Source organism: Manis pentadactyla, chromosome 16 (assembly GCF_030020395.1).
Source record: "Manis pentadactyla isolate mManPen7 chromosome 16, mManPen7.hap1, whole genome shotgun sequence".
NCBI lineage: Eukaryota > Metazoa > Chordata > Mammalia > Pholidota > Manidae > Manis > Manis pentadactyla.
Window position 1 is genome coordinate 43,417,674 of NC_080034.1, and position 16,372 is coordinate 43,434,045.

General features: G+C 44.1%; 1 protein-coding gene across 1 annotated transcript; it reads right to left on the reverse strand.

The window, feature by feature from the left end:
* Positions 1-649: 649 nt before the first annotated feature.
* TRIM40 (tripartite motif containing 40) lies at positions 650-12,812 on the reverse strand. The gene is given in 7 exon segments (XM_036908657.2): positions 650-1,516; positions 1,518-1,749; positions 1,932-1,954; positions 2,253-2,477; positions 3,112-3,204; positions 9,260-10,714; positions 12,662-12,812. Coding segments are annotated over 6 exon segments (1,080 nt in total). The 5' UTR covers positions 9,722-10,714; positions 12,662-12,812; the 3' UTR covers positions 650-1,471.
* Positions 12,813-16,372: the final 3,560 nt, after the last annotated feature.

Here is a 16,372-nt window from a genome sequence, read left to right on the forward strand (position 1 = left end):
CATGAAGCCAACCCAGCCTCACTCTTGTCTCTGCTCTGATTCCCCACCTCACTTAATTTACTCCATTGCACATTCTCTTGTTATTCCATATGTGTTTGTCCTGGTACAATAGCTATGGCACAAGCTTCTGGATGGAGAAGTAGAATAAGAAGATGGAATTAACTCATTTGAATGTTTACAACCTCTTAGGCACTGCAGCAGACACCTAGCATATATAATAACCTGTAATTCAATGATCCCCAAGCCACATGTACAATTATCCTCATTTTAGAGGGGGTAGTACTGAAGTCCAGAGAGGCTAAGTAACTTGCACAAGTATTTGATATTGGGGCTGGGACTTGAATTCAAGTCTAAGTTTTCATTCTGCACCATGATGCAGTCCCTCCTTGTGGCCTCTTTAGGCCCCTCAGTGCTTAGTATGGCACTGACCATTTTAGCAAGGGCTCAATAAATACTGGTTAAAGGCTCCCTTTGGTAAATATGGAGGATCAGGAAGGGCCCTTATACTTTCTATTAATTCATTCATGCATCCACGTAATAAACTTCAGTGGACACCAACTATGACCAGGCACTGTCCTAGACACTGGGGACACAGAGGGTATGATCCTTACTCACCCAAAGAAGTGAGACATGTGCACAAATAAACATATTGATTATCTACTGTTCTGTGAAAATTACCACAAATTTAGTGTCTTAAAGTAACACACATTTAGTATATCACAGTTGTGTGGTCAGGAGTTTGGGCACAGCTTGACTGAGTCCTCTGCTTTGAGTCTCACAAGGCGGCAATTGAAGTGTCTGCTGGACTCATTCTCATCTGGAGGATCAACTGGGGAAAAATCCACTTCCAAGTTTTCTTAGGCTGTTGGCAGAATTCATTTTCTTGCAGCTGTTGAGGGCCCCTGCTTCTTGTTGGCTGAAGGCTGGAGGCTGCTCTCAGCTCTTAGAGGCTTCCCACTGGTCCTTGCCATAGGGTTACTTACTTTATCAGTTCAGAAAGGAGAGTCTCAGAGTGAGTTTGCCAGCAAGGAGGAGTCCTAAGCAATGTTACCAAAGTGACACCATCCCCTTTGCCATATTCCATTGATTAGAAGCAAGTTGCATGTCCTGTTCTAACTCAAGGAGAGGAGATCACACACGGGCATGAACACTGAGAGGGCAGGATCACAGGGCACCACCCTAGAGTCTGTCTGCCTCAAGAATAATAATGAATAAGTGCCAGGAGAGTGGTACTGACAACAGGGGCTACAGGAGCTCAGAAGGAATATTCTTTCCAACAGATCTGCTGGCCCACATGCAGAGGTGGCCTCACCATTGGTGAGCTGATGCTATCCAGGTACCTTGGTACTCCTATTTTTTATAGGTGAGAGATGGATGCTACTGCCAGTTCACAGGCCAAATGGAGGTCTTGGATCATGACCTCTGCCAAGGGAGCCACAAGCCCAAGCCTGGCTCAGGAAGAGGCTGTGAATTACTGTCCAAGTGTCAGGGAGCCAGACATCAGGTCACAGCTGTTGGGATGAGGAAAGGGGGTCATGTTCAGAGGATGGCCGTCCTGAAGACATATGGGGTGGACCTAATGAGAGGCTGTACAGGCTGGAGGAAGGAGAGTGAGAAGGCTGAGGTGAGTCTGAGATGAGGTGATCCAGGGATGAGCAGGGCCAACCTGCTGAGGATGGCTGGAGAAGTGACTGGCTGATTCTTTTCTCTAACTTGGGATAAATAGCCTCTAATTTCTGTGGAGCACTCCTAGAAACAAAGAAATCCTTTAGTATATTCTATTGACTCTCCACTGCCATGTAGCACAAAGAAACACAAGCTAATGAAGCAGCAGATCTCCTTGACCTTGAGAAAGCCCACGTGCATGCATGTCTTATTTGTGTGGGTCTGTACATGTAAGCACTCTGGGAGGACAATGGGATGCCTCATACCTGCTCAGTAAGTCACTGGCATCCTAGGAGAGAGAGAAAGAGAGTAAGAATCACCCAGTTATTTTTCAGGTTCCTGTCACCTCCAAATTTCCTCCCCAGCCTACTATTTGATGCCCCTCTGTAGTGTCACCTTGAGATATGAGGGGATAGCACCACTCCTGTGCACCCCACTGAGCTGCAGCCACATTGTGCAGCCTTGGACAGGCCACCACCTCATGTCACAGAGAAGCCTCTCCCTCTTACACCTCCCAACAGGATGCTCCAGGTAGGCTGCCTTCTATTTGGGGAGAACTCCAGTCAGAGGTGCCTCAGGGTACGCACCTTCAGCATGTTGGTGTCCAATTCCTTGGCCATTCCCTCCAGATCACTGACCAGTTTGTTGAGCTTCATTATTGCCCTGGAGATGTCAAAGCTTCTGGACAGCTGTGCTGGTGTGTCCTTCAGCCGGTCCAACCACTCCTGAGGGAGGACATCCAGCTGTCTCCTGGTTTGGTGCTGGCTCTCCAGCTCAGCAGCCAGCTTATGGGTCCCACAGTCTTCCTGAAACTACAGAAGAGGGACTCTCTAAGATTCATTGTCAGATGGCTCCTTCCTGGCCCTTCAGTCTCCGAATATTCTGAGCAAGAATATTGATTCTTCCACCCTCTCCCATCATGGCGTTGCCTCTGCATGTCCCAGGCATTGCAGAGGCAGCTATATCGTCATAGATTCAGGGACACCTCCCCTCCCCACCTTGCATTCTTGTGAGTGTCCACAGATGCCATTTCACATGTGATGGGCACAAAGACACCCACCTGCTCAGTTATATCCTCCCACTGCCTGGTTTTAACCCACTTCAGGTCATAGGGTGAGGAGAGACCTCACCCCTCAGTAAACAAAAGGGACAGAAAGGGAGACCATCAGGGACAGAGATGGTGACCCATGGTTTGCGTAGTCATTTTCAATTGATGAGCCACTTGTCTTTGACCCTCCCCATGAACCAGGTGGAGAAGGACTGACTTTTATTTAATGTAAACCACAGGACAATACAAAGGATTGACTTGCCCCAGGTCATTCGGCCAGCAAACCCCAAAGCCAAGCCCAGCACCTAGGTTTCCAGCCCCCAGGGTTCCCACCCACTTCACACTGCTCCAGAGACAGACAGACGCCCGAGCAGGGAGTAAGGCCCTAAGGACCCCACCTGAACAGCCTGCAATTTCTCCTTCTCCTGAGCCCTGAGCCACAGAAGTTCGATGTCCTTTCTGAGCTTCCTGCTCCTGCGGTTGAGTCGTTCCTAGAGGGACAGACACACTTGCTGGTCAAGCTGGAGGAGAGGTTGGTGCTCAGTGGAACACATGATGGGGAACCTTATCTGAGGATGAGACTAAGGTAAAATCCTGTCTAAAAACAGACAGCCCTTCAAGTGTCATGCTTGGGGTGAGGAATATGAGAGCTTATTTCATGGATAATGATTGAGTGGTGGGGGAAGCAATGGGTAATTTTTTAAAAGTTTTAACTATGTAAAATAAACATAGTATCTTTTCTATATGAACCTTTTCTACTTGGCTTCAGAGTGTTTTTCTCCCAACATCTAGCTGTATGCTCTGAAAGGTCACTGGCAATTCTTACTACACTTCACATCAAGCAAAGCCAGTCTAGGGAGATTGACTTAGAGGAGATTCAAGGACTGGTGTCCTACAGCCTCTTCTGCCATTCTGGCTGCAATGGACAAGAGCCCTCTATTAGATGCAGACCCACGGCCCAGGGAGGCATGTGACCTCTTTCTAAATCTTAAATCAGTATCCCTGAAGCTAAGGATATAATGAATGATTTCAGTTTCTACAAGATTTGCTTTAAGGTTTTTGATAAACAGTAAGGAAAGTAAAAATCAACAAAGGTGGTATGTATACCAACAGAGGAAGAAAAGCCTGGGGGGTGGGAGTGGTGTCAACAAAAGACCCTGGGAACATTCTTATTGTAAACTCTTGCTAGGTAAGTTATGAAATGTATAAGCCCTACCCCATAATACAAAGCCATGGTAATAAGACAGTATGGTACTTGTGCAAGAACAAACAGAAAATGAGAGGAGAGAGAGCTCAGGGACAGAGCCATGTTTACAAAGGAATTTAAAAGGAAAAAGTAGGACATAAATCAGTGAGAAGGGACAGAATCTTTAGAAGACTGTTGAGAAAGTGGCTTTGCGTACTATAGAAAAGTAAAGCGGGATCCTTACCTAGCACCACATGTGAGGGAGATGGATAAACACCTAAGTGTGAGAGATAAAACTGTAAAGTTAACAGGAAATAATGTTAGAAGACAAATTGTGATCTGTGGGTAGGAAAAGATGTCTTAAACCCCTAAAAGCACAAACCATGTGGAAATTATTTAATTTGATCACATCAACATTAACTATCTCTGTGCAATGACACCACTATGGACACAACTACCAGAGAAATGACAGATTAGGAAATGATTTCTGCAATGTCTAAAATCAAGGAGAAACTTAAAATGTAGAATATAAGAGGAAAGCCCATGAATCAGTAGGAAGACAGGAACCAAAGGCAAAAATTTGCAAAAAACATGAATGAATAATTTACAAAAGAGGGCCTACAAAAAGGTAACATGCATATGAACCGATGTCCAAACTCATCAATTAGAGAAATGGAAATTAACACAACAAAATAGAGTTGAACTCCCATCAGACTAAGAAAAACTAGACAAGTGGGTGACACCTGGGAGTGAGTGGACGAATGGGGATGTAAGGACCACACTGCAGTGGTGATGTGTGCACTGATGCAGCCCCTCTGGTGAGGGTCCAGGCCACCTAAGTATGCTCTCCTCTATGATCCAGTGTTCCTGTTTCAGCGTAAACATCCTAGAGAATCCCTCACTTAGCTTCAAACAGCACATGCTCGCTTAACAGCATCGTGTGTGGTACCACAGAGTTGGAGTCATGTAAAGTCTGTTCCTGGGCAAATAGATGAGTCAAATGCAGCAGGTGCTAGCTACGGAACACTCCACAGCTGTCAGAAATGGTGGACTGTATGACACACAAAACATGGACTGATCTTTAAAAAATGGTATAGTAGAAAAACAAGAAATAGAATGAGGCCTAGAATACAATTTTGTCAATTCAACACACAAGCACGCATGCTTTACAGAGCCATCTGTAAATAAAAATACACTTTAAATGTTGCCCATGCAAGGGGAGGAGTGGTGATTAAAGGGTAAACAAGTAAAACGAGGGATTTGTGGACAAACGATAAAGCTATGCTGTTAACTCTGAACAGTGTGCTTCATGAACTAAATTCCTTCCCACCTCAGGTCAAAAAAATTTCTCTAAGAGATTTTGCTGTTGGCTCTTTATCGGGAATATTTTTGCTTTTTATCATTTTTGCTCGTTCCCTCTCATAAACACTTAAAACATATTGCTTCTGGAAACCAGAGACCCACATGCCTGAAGATGCACAGGTAGAAGCTGGGGTTGGAGAAGATGACTTTGCAAGTTCTTTCTGGCCCTGAGATTCTGTGGATAAAATCAGGGTCAAGGAACTGTGGGCGAGAGTTAACAAGGTCATTCATGTAAACGAAAAGCTTCAAGTAAACAGAGGGGATAATGATGTCACTAGGAAGTTATTAAAAACTTGTCCGGTCACTGGGTGTTACCTGCAGGCATTTCCCAGCAGAAACGGAATAAAACACTCAAAGGAGGAGAGGAAGGTCGTAAATGACATCGTGGATTTCACTCATGGATCTCTATGGTGAAGGTGGGGGCTGGGTTAGGGTGAGGAACTGTTTGGGTGAGAACAGAACTTCTAGTCTCAAAGCTCAAGCAAGCGGACTTCGCCTTGCTACCCCCAACAATCTCTCTTTTCTCCATCCTCACAGCTGAACTTCCTGCTGTCTTCACGTCCTGACGGCCCTTCCCTCCTCAGCCATCTGCTTCGTTTCTCATCACTCTTATAAACTTCTCTCTCCGAGGTCACCACTAATCTGCACTCCTGAAACCCAGAGGCGCTAGCTTCTGGGACCCCTCTTCCTTGATGTGACTCTCCCCTCATGGCACAGCCCACTCTCCCCTCCTCACCCCTCCATTCTTCCTTGACTTCACACCTCCACAAACTGATCCTTTGCTTCTTCCTTTTTCCTGTAAAAGGAAGCCTTCTGGAGATTGTGTCCTTAACCTTTCTCTGTCTTCAAACTGTGTACTTAATTTTCCATTCTGGAGCCTTCAGATCTTATCACAATTTCCAAACCAGCTTTTTTTCCAGTCAATCCCATATTTCCAGCTAAGAGCTAAGTATCTCCTACTGCCCCACTAGCAGCTCAAAATCAAAATGGAAAATCAAACTTATCATCCCCTTACCACTCTTTTCCTTGGGTGTCCTAGGCTTCATGAAACACATGAATTCTCTAGTTTCAAAACTCAACTTGGTGCTCCCTACAGCTCACCAGTCCTGCTCAATTTCTCTCATGAGTTCATCTGCCCAGACTATACCACTCCTTCTCTCTTTTCAGACCTTTCACATCCCTACCTCTACCCACAGTGCTGATATTCTTTGCAGAACACTCAAGCCATCTCGCAAACTGCAAAACTCCCAATGCGCCAAGACACCTTCGTTCCCGATGGTCCCAAAGGAGGAACAGCCCTGCTTTCACCGCTCCACACCCGTCTCAGCTCAGTGTCATCCTACGCATTCTACTGTCTCCTCTGAACATGGTCTCCCCGTAGGATCTGGAACTCTGCCCCCTTTTCTCCTCCTGTCTTGCTAGTGGCTCATCCTGACTCTTCTTTGTAGGATCCTCCTCAGCCTCACACCTAAACGATGGCTTTTCTCAGGACTTTGCCCTGGAATTTCTCTCTGGAGGATAGGGCACTGGATTTAAATAGTACCTTTATCCTAATGGATCCCTGCTCTAGGTTCTGTGAATACTACCCCAGACTATCTTTGGAGATCCAGATTTCATATCCAACTGTGTATCAAAGGTCCTACGTTGATGTGTTTCAACTTGGACTCAACTTGTCCTAAACGAAACAATGTCTTGTTCAGACCTGTTCTCCCCAGTTCTTATCTTTCCATTGTCCATCCAGTTTCTCAAATCAGAAACTGATGATGTCATCTTTGACTCCTTTCATTCCCTCACTCACTTCTATCAGCATGTCCTGTCAATTCCAATTTTAATTATACATTCTTAAGTATAATAAGACTCATCCACACCTGGGCCTCTGCAGGGCTCCCCTTCCACCCTTTCTTCACATTGGTTGGCTCTCTTTTCTAGGTCTCAGCTTCAGTGTCATCTCCTCCACAGGACCCCCACTGGCCACACTAACCTGGGTCACCCACAGTTCTTTTTCTCAGACCCCCTTTAGTCTGTTTGATTTCTTGTCTGTCTCTCTCACTAAACTGCAGACTCTGTGGCGGAAGGGATGGCATCTGTTTGGTTCATCAACACTGTTGTAGCACGTACTATAGTTCCTAACATACTGCAGGGATTTCAGTCTTTCTTACATGAACACATATTGTTATTTATTTATTTTAGGTTAAAGGTAGACTTGAGGACAAGGATTATGAATCATCTTTGTATTCTACAATGTCTAGCAAGACATCCTACTCAAAGCATAGACCTGAATGAGTGAGTGAATAGAGTGAATAGAATTGATTTTCCCATCTACTGTCTGGCTCACACCCCTGACTCCCGCCCTCCCACTTTGTCTCCTGTGGGCACTGCCCCTGGAAGGAATGATGTTAGACCCAGAGAACTCTGTCTCTTTGCTCTTAAGACTTTCTGAGTTACTCCCCTACCTTCCCATGGTCACCTTCAATCTGGACTCCCCATTTTCTCATCCTGTATCATAACATGTTCTTGAAAGTCAAGTATCTGAAAGAAGACTTTGGAAATTCATTACTGGTTAGAAAAACAACATGATGAAAATATGTCAATTTTCCATCAAATCAAATACTAACTGGATTGGGAACAGGTGAATAAAAATAATGCTAAAGCTAATTGGCAAGATAAACCTATATGAATATACACAAACATTCTGAAAAATAAGACTATTATGAGGGTTCTAAGGTCTACCTGACATTAAGACATATTGTAAAGACACAGTGTTTAAAATGGTTTGTCACACAGGCAGGAATAGAAAGAATAGAAGAGCATAGAGTAAAAAAAACAGGCAAGCTTATATGCATACCTGGCTTATTATGGAGTTGGCATTCAAATCAATGGGGGAACTGTGGATTAGTCAGTAAATAGTGATAGGAAAAATTGACCATAACTTGAAAGTTGCCTTACTCTTTCATTAAAATACATCTGGATATTCTAACTCCTCCAAAATATATATGAAAAGATATTCATTGCAACATTCCACGTGATCTCAAAACAAAACAACCACCTGGAAATAGACCAATGTCTGCCAATTTATGGTACATTCATAGAACTGAATACCAAGCAGTGTTGAAAAGAATTCATAAGATCTGTATGTACAGTTAGGAAAATGTCCAAGATAGATTTTTAGTTGATAAAAATGGGCTACAGAAAAAATAGAGAGATAATCCTTGTGTGTGTGTGTGTGTGTGTGTGTGTGTGTGTGTGTGTGTGTGTGTGTGTGTAAAAGAATATATTCATACACACCCAAAATTTTCTGGAAGGATGATAGACAGAAATCTAACAATGGTTACCTCTGGGGTCTGAGAATGGAGGAAAACAGGAAGAAAGATTTTAATTTTGACTTTATACCTTACAGTATGTCTGAATGTGTTACCAAGAGCATTTAACTGTTATGATAAAAATTAATATTATAAAAATTATATTATTATGTAGATAATATATTAATATAAAAATAATATAAAAGACAAGGATAAAATAACCATTATAGAAAGGAGGGAAGGGAAGTAAGACAAAGGAAGAGGGAGGAAAAAGAGAGAATTGTGTATTACCTTCCATATTTCAACATATTTTCAGGATAATTATTAGCATATGTAACATCTGATTATATTTCTAGCCAAATTCCTAGTGCTGTGAACCAGGGGAACTTTGGTACGGAAAGCTTGTTTTGCATTATCTAGTCTAACTCCTTCATTGCACAGATGAGCAAAGTGAGGGTGCTCAGGCTTCCTGGGAATCTGCCATGACAGTGACAGTATCCCCTCTTAGACTCTTATTAATGCGTAGACACTTGAACATCAATAACAAAATAAACGCAGAAAAGCAAAGACAAGGATCCAAAATAAGATGAAACAGAAGAAACAAAGAAAAGCGACAGCTACTGAGCCTCTGTGACATGCCAAGCATGGTGGACAGGGGGTGGGAGGGAGTAACTCCAGGAAGTGGTGACTTGGCCTTACCTTATAGTGGCTGATGGCATTTTCAATGGCCAGCTCACAGTGAGACTTGTGTTCAGGGGACACCAGGCATTCCATACAGAGAAGAAGTCTGCTCTCCTCACAGAACCAGCACACCTTCTTCTGGTGGCTGTGGCAGACATAGCCTGCCCCCAGCACCCCCTCGGAACAGGGCTTCCGGCAGAGGGGACAGCAGAGGACTCCAGAGGCATGGGACTTCTCCACATGCTGCGCCAGGCACACTTGACAGAAGAGGTGTCCGCAGTCGGTGCTCACTGCCTCCTTCAGATGCTCCTGGCAGATGGGGCAGACGCCCTCTTCCCGGCTGTCCTCCCGCAAAGGGACCATGGCTTTACCACACACTGCCAGCCTCCTGTCTATAGGGCCTCCTTCTCCACTGGGACTTTGAGGGCCTGCCACATAGACAGTCCAGATAAGATGGCCCAGCCGGAAGGAGGCAGACATGGAGCAGCCTGGAGGACGTGACTCGACCCTCCAATTTTAGGCAACTGGCTGTTCTCCATCACATGAGCGGGGCATGGGCCACACAAAAGCCACAATTCCCCATGAGCTGCAGAAATATCTCGTCAGCTTTGATATGCACCCTCTGGTTTCATTGTAATTACTAACTTGAAATTACTCTATTTTTCTTTAGTCTGGAGGAAGCAGGTGATTCAAAAACCAACTTTATTTTCCTCTCTAGAACTTTCTGTGAATATTTTTACAGCTCAAAATTAAAAGGCCAGAGTGTCAGGCCAGAAACTAGAGCATCACAAACTTAAAAACGTAAAGTCTTCTTTGATGTCCCCTCAGTTGAGAGAATTTGGAGGGAGTTTGGAGTGTCCTCTCCCACACTGGGATCCTAGAAGGTTCATGGTGACCCTTGAGGAATTGGCTCCTGCTATTAACTACCACCACCAACTACTTGCATCAGCATCTCTGTGACCTACAAATCACAGTCAGCATACTTCCTAGGGTTAAACAATTCCACAGTAAAAGAGAAAGAGAAAGAGAACAGGACATAGGGCAGACCAGAGACCTGTGGAATGTTCCAAGGCAGCTTTCCCCTCCTTTCAAATCATTGCCAAAGACAACCCAAAGAAGGAAGTAGTCCCCACCACTACTTCCCTTAAGCACAGTGCAGCCACTCTCAGTCCCTCATCCCCAAGCCTCTTCCCTAGTCCTCCTCCCTGAAAGTTCTCTTAATATCCTACCTCAGTTTCTTCTGCTACAACTCTCTCAGGCTCCAGATCTGGAGAGATGGTCAGCAGGTGAACGGTTCTTTTTAAACTGTACTAGTTATAAATGCTCACGTCTCAGTAACATCAGGGGAGAGATGAAGAGGTCCATCCTCTCCTAGAAACACTGAATTTCTTGGAAAATGAAACTCCTGTGGCTGAGTGACTGACCTAGGGCAGCTGAAAGATGAGGTGGACTTTGGTTGGTGCAAGGTGTGGCCTGTTTGTGCAAGAGAAGGAAGAAAGTGTTGGCACTTTCTATGTAAATATGACACAAACTGAGAGTCAACTCACAGAATGAAGCCCTCCCAGAACCACAGCTTATGGTACCTTGGGATTCAGGTGTCACAGAGCCGTGGCATCTGTTCATGACACTGGAATGTCAACTGTCAACCCCACTGTCTTCCAGTTTTCCTCCAGTCAGGCTTGTCTCAGCACCGACACTGGCAGAGCCCACAGGGGCCCTGCTAATAAGGGCTGCCAGGCAAGACTTTAAAAGGTCGGAGATTCTTGTTAAAGCCTCACTCTGCATCTCCTTCCTCAGCCCACTTGGCTGCTGTGTGGGGTTGCTACCAACGTGTCACATTCCCCAAAGTCACGGTTCTGTGGCTTTCCTCTCAAAGGAGACAGCTCCTCAAATCTCAGGGTCACAGGTCAGGTAGGCGTCTTCCTGACCCCATACACCACCCCACCCCACCCCACCCCACCCCCAAGCATGATGTCCAGAGCTAGATAAAGGGACCTTTTATCCACATTCCCTGGCTGCCACCTTTCTTAATTCACTGAGGATATTTGTGCATGAGGCCCACAGGCTTTTCCCATGTCCTGCCATGATCCTAGGTGATTTCCAGGACTGTGTAGATGACATCTAACACTGAGGCCCTTAGGCTCCTTGATTTGCTCACAGCCAATGACCTTTATTTTTGCCACCTACCCAAATGCCCATTCTCTGGATCTTGTCTGAAGTCACAAACCAAGCATGGGCTCATCTTACAGCTCTCTCTGTTGCTAGTCACACACTACCATGTCTGTTCTTCAGTCTCTAATCCTTGACCTCTCCACATTCCACATTTCTGTTATAGCTCATGAGACAATTTGAGGAACAAAAATGTAGAGAGATTAAGTAACCTGTCCAAGGCCACAGGAGGATAAACAGAGCCAGGGTCCAGATCTGGATGTCTGTCACCCTAGCCCATATGCTTCAACACCACGAAGTGTTGTCTTTTAGAAAGAGTTTGGTAAAGTCTTGAAAATGGATGGGTGAATGGACAAATGGGCAGACAACTGGATTCTAGATAGACAGAAGAAGAGTACTGACTAGAGTTATTTACATATTTTTCTTGATTTCCCTGCTGGTTAATTGAGAAACTTGAAGGCGGGGATCCACTGTATTTAAGTTAACACTAGTTTAAGGATGATTCAACTGTAAACATCATACAAGGAAAGACAGATAAATTCAACAACATTTATAAAGATCTGTATGAAAAAAGAAACTACAAAAGCAATGCCAAGAGATGGATGACCAAATGAAAATGCGAAAAGAAAACACATTTACAACTATCATCAAAATCAAAGGGCTAATTTCCCTAATACGTAGAAAGCTCTTACAAAAAAAAAAAAAAGGAATGAACTACCAAGTAGAAAAGTGAGTAGAGGAAATGAACAGAACCATCATAGAAAAAAAATACAAAATGTCTCTAACACTTATGAAAAGATGCTCAATCTCACTCACAAGAAGGAAGTGCAAATCAAAACGATGCTGAAAGTAGGTGTCTGAATGGTTAGAGAACAAGGGTGGGTGGGAGACTTTCCCTTATGTTCCACTGTACCTTTTTAATTTGGAACCAAATAAGTATATCATCTATTTAAACATTTACTTAAAAGATGTTTAAGAAGATAAAGAATCAGTGGCTAGAATGAAAAGGATTCTGGACTAGTCAAAAGATCTGGATTATGTTTCTATTTCTAGAGATTTGGAACTGCATGTTCTGAGACAGCCACAATCTTCTCAGGAAAGTGGATCAAAAGCTGGGATGTGCTTCCTAAACAACTAACTGACACACACAAGTGTTAGGGGTTATTATTATTCCCCTGCCTCACAGCCTATTTAGTATAGCTCCTTGCATGTAGCAAGTGTTTTATAATTTTTTTCAATGGGTGAGCTTACCTCATTTTGCCCATTTTTTATTGGAGCCAAGAGTCAGGTGATCTGCATCTTTTCCTTCTCCTTCATCACTTCTTTCCTGTCTCTTATTTGACATCAGCAGAGAAGGTCTCCTACCTCTTCTTTGCAGGTGCTGTAAACTCTTTACATCAGTTTCAGCCCAGCTCATGACCCAGTTTCCTGCATGAAACCTTCCTAACTACACATTCTTCATTGTTCCAGGGCTTCCATTTACATTTGGGCAGGTTGTTCACTGCGTAAGAGCAACCAGCTGAGTGGATGAGTAGGGGCTGAAACCCAGCCCGCAGCCAGCTTACTAAGTCGTGGACCTTGGCGCGGAGCAGCACTGACCCCCAGAAAGTGAAGGGGCCCATTCTGATTTGCACAGATGTCAGAGGGGCTTAAAGTCTATATGCATCTCTCCCTTAACTGAACCACTGCCTAGTGCATTACCATTTAATTTTTGCCAACTCCCTGACTTTAGCTCATGCTTAGCTCCATCAGAGATAGTACTCTGTCTTCCTATCTGTGCATACCTTCCAGTGCCTAGAACAGTGTTGGACATCTTAAGCCACTCTTTCAAAAGTCTCCAACTAAATCCTAAACTCGCATCCTAGTGATGTTTTCTCAGCCCAAATCCAAACTGACAACTTTGAAAAGTCAAACCAGAGGCAGTGCCTTCCTTGAAATTCTCTTTGCTGGCTCCTGGGTTTCCCTTTCAGCCCTGACTACCCATAAAAGGAGCTCTACTCACTCCTAGCACAATGAGGTGAAGCTACCAGGACTTGAAAAGCAGACAGGCCAGATCAGCTTTCTCTACCACTTCATGGTTAAACTTATGCAGGCCCTGTAGTGTCCCTAAGTCCAGATGCCATCCAGATCTTTATCCATGACCTTGATCTCCTTACTGTTTAAATTCCAGTGCATGCTTGAATGTCTCATCACCACTTCAAGTCCACTGTACTGCTATTCTTAGCTACGTTATCTGCCACCCAGCCAGAACAAGAATGCAGAGAGGGTCCTTCAGCTGTGTTTGGCAGTTGTCTCTCAGTGGGCAGTAGATGGCGCTGTCTCCCCAGCCAGGACGCAGTCTTTCCACCTCTAAGGGACCATGCTGCCCTGACCCCAGGGCCCTGGGACATTCCATTAAAAATTGATTGCTTAAAAACTGACATTGTAATTCCTCAGGGTAAGAAATATCTGGCTGTGGCTGAACTGTGTAGATTTATGAAAGGTAGGGAGGAAGAGGAAGCACAAAACTGTAAGAGGATGAGGGGTATGATCTAGGAGAGAAACAGCTTTCAGGGCAACAGAAGGCAGGGGGACCAAGGAAGAAAGGTTGCCAGTGAAAAATGACAATGGCCTGTGGCAGAAATAGCCATAGAATTTTTAAGAACAGAATGTCTAATACTGAACCATAAGTAATCTGCTCTGCAAATATGAGAAATGTGGTTTGGGGGAGCAGGGGCTCAAGATTTGAGACTCAGGAGACATGGAGAACTCAGCAGAGACCTCTAGTGAAAATAATGAGTTCAGATAGAAGCTTCTGGATTCTACCCAAGAGCGTGGAGGAAACAGCCCGAAATGCAGTAAGGCCATTAGTGGTTCACCAGGTTGGTAAAGAACCCTTACTTTGAGTGCTCAGAAGAGCTGTTCCTGAGAAGCACAGCCAGATGGACCTGTACCTGTATGATGGACGCTGTGGTTGCAGAGGAGGTAGAAAAGGCAGAATCCACCCTACATGGGAATGTTCTTGAGTGGTTGACTTGTCAGTACTTGGGCACACCTGTTACAACAAAATAATGGGCTACACAATTAGCCACTTCTTTGTAGGAAGAGAATTTATGAACTTCCAATTCCAAACTTACCGAGGCACGGAGAAGGATGAGAATGAACCAGCAAGTGCAGAGAGTGACTTTTGGGGAGGCAGAGAGTGAGGACAGGCCTGAAGTGGGACCCTCCAGAAAAAAGACTTTAGAGACAATCTCACTACAATAGTGGGGTATACAGGGTCACCTCTGACAGAAAGCTCTTCCCTGGCACTGACCCTTTTGAAGGCCCTGGAACGGACCCTTGTAATGTGTTCACATGGTCCACTCTTTTGTAAAATTTGCAAAAGTAATATATTTAAACTATAGTGAAGATTGCTGTCTTTTTTCACTCCAACTTCCCTTTGTCACATTTTCCTTTGTAACAGGTGGCACTTTGAGGAGGTATCTCACTAAGGAGAAACTGACTTGGGCATACACTGTTTGGGTCTAGGGTTCATATGATTTTGCTAGTCATCTTGGTATACAAATGGCTTCCAGGAATGCTTCTATTGCCCACAGAGATGACTCACCTGGCATCTGAGACAAAGTGCATTAAGAGGATGTGTCATGATATGCACCTGCCCTGTTACAGGACGCACCAGAATTCTGGGCACAGTAGAGCCGGTTAATTTCTTCCAACCCTCCGATGTAGTAAATTGTAAGGATTTAGTCTCATCAATGTCTAGTCAAAATGGAAGTTTTCTTCTTCAGGAATATATTTAACAATGCAATGTATACAATTATATCAACATCATAAAATTATCTTTTACCTATTTCTATTTGAAATCAACAGAAGTCAGACATCCAAACATGAACTGGAAGAAAAAAAATTTTTCAGATCAAACCAAAATCAGTAATTGAGTGGAAGAAATAAATTTTAATAGAGGAATAGACAGATTTTCTGATAAATTGGCTGATGAAAAATGAACAAACCTATAAACATACTGAAACTTTCTAAAATTCCTTGTTGATTTGGTATGAAATACTGGCATCTACAAAGATAATCTAGGTCTCAACTTTCACAACAAAGAATTAACACATCAGTGACCTTCCGCAGTTTAGAGTTAAGGTTCATCACTGCCCAAGAAAACTTGACATGCCCTGAAATCTTACAGCTCACAGAAGAAATTCTTGACAAAACTTGCCTCAGAGTTAAAAACATTGAAAATTGCCACGTTATTACCTATGACTGTGAAACTGAAAATAATTTTTCTAAATTTTGTTTCAAAAATTTGTGCTAACCATGCTAGAGGAAATACCAAGTTACTCATTCTCACTGGAGAAAATATATTACACAATTGTCAAATAAAGAGGGAGTCAAAAGGTATAAAGCTGAAGATACAGGAATAACGTGTGGCTAGGCAGTTAATTAAAATTTTTTTCTGGATCTTTTGACGTTTGTAGTCAGCTTTTGGAAATTTGTAATTTGTTGTCATTGCAAGTAAATATTCACTTGGTTCCTAATATCATATTTCTAATTTTGTATCCTTTTTCTTGAAGGGGGTCCAACAATGTGTTTGCTTCAAGCCCCACAAACCCGGACCCTTCCTCATCCACCTCCTACCCCACCCCGGGAGTTCGGGGGCAGCGAGTGTGATCAGGCAGGCGCCACAGGTGGGACCGCTTTCCACTGCAAGCTCTAAAGGAGAGTTGAACAAGAGCACAGGTTATCTAGGAGCGGTGGCTGGCTAGGCTCAACGGATGGAGTGGCAGGTGAGCAGCAGAGTTCCCGGCCACCCAGCCGCTCCCAGCGTTCACTCCACTCAGAAGGCCCTCCTGGACTGTCGTAATCGTGCTGGGGCTGTTTTCGATTCCAATTTTTGCATCGGCTCCAGAGTTCCTGAGGCAAGGCTTGCATCGTTGGTGTGCAGAAAACCTTCACCAGCACCGTGTGAGCCCTCGG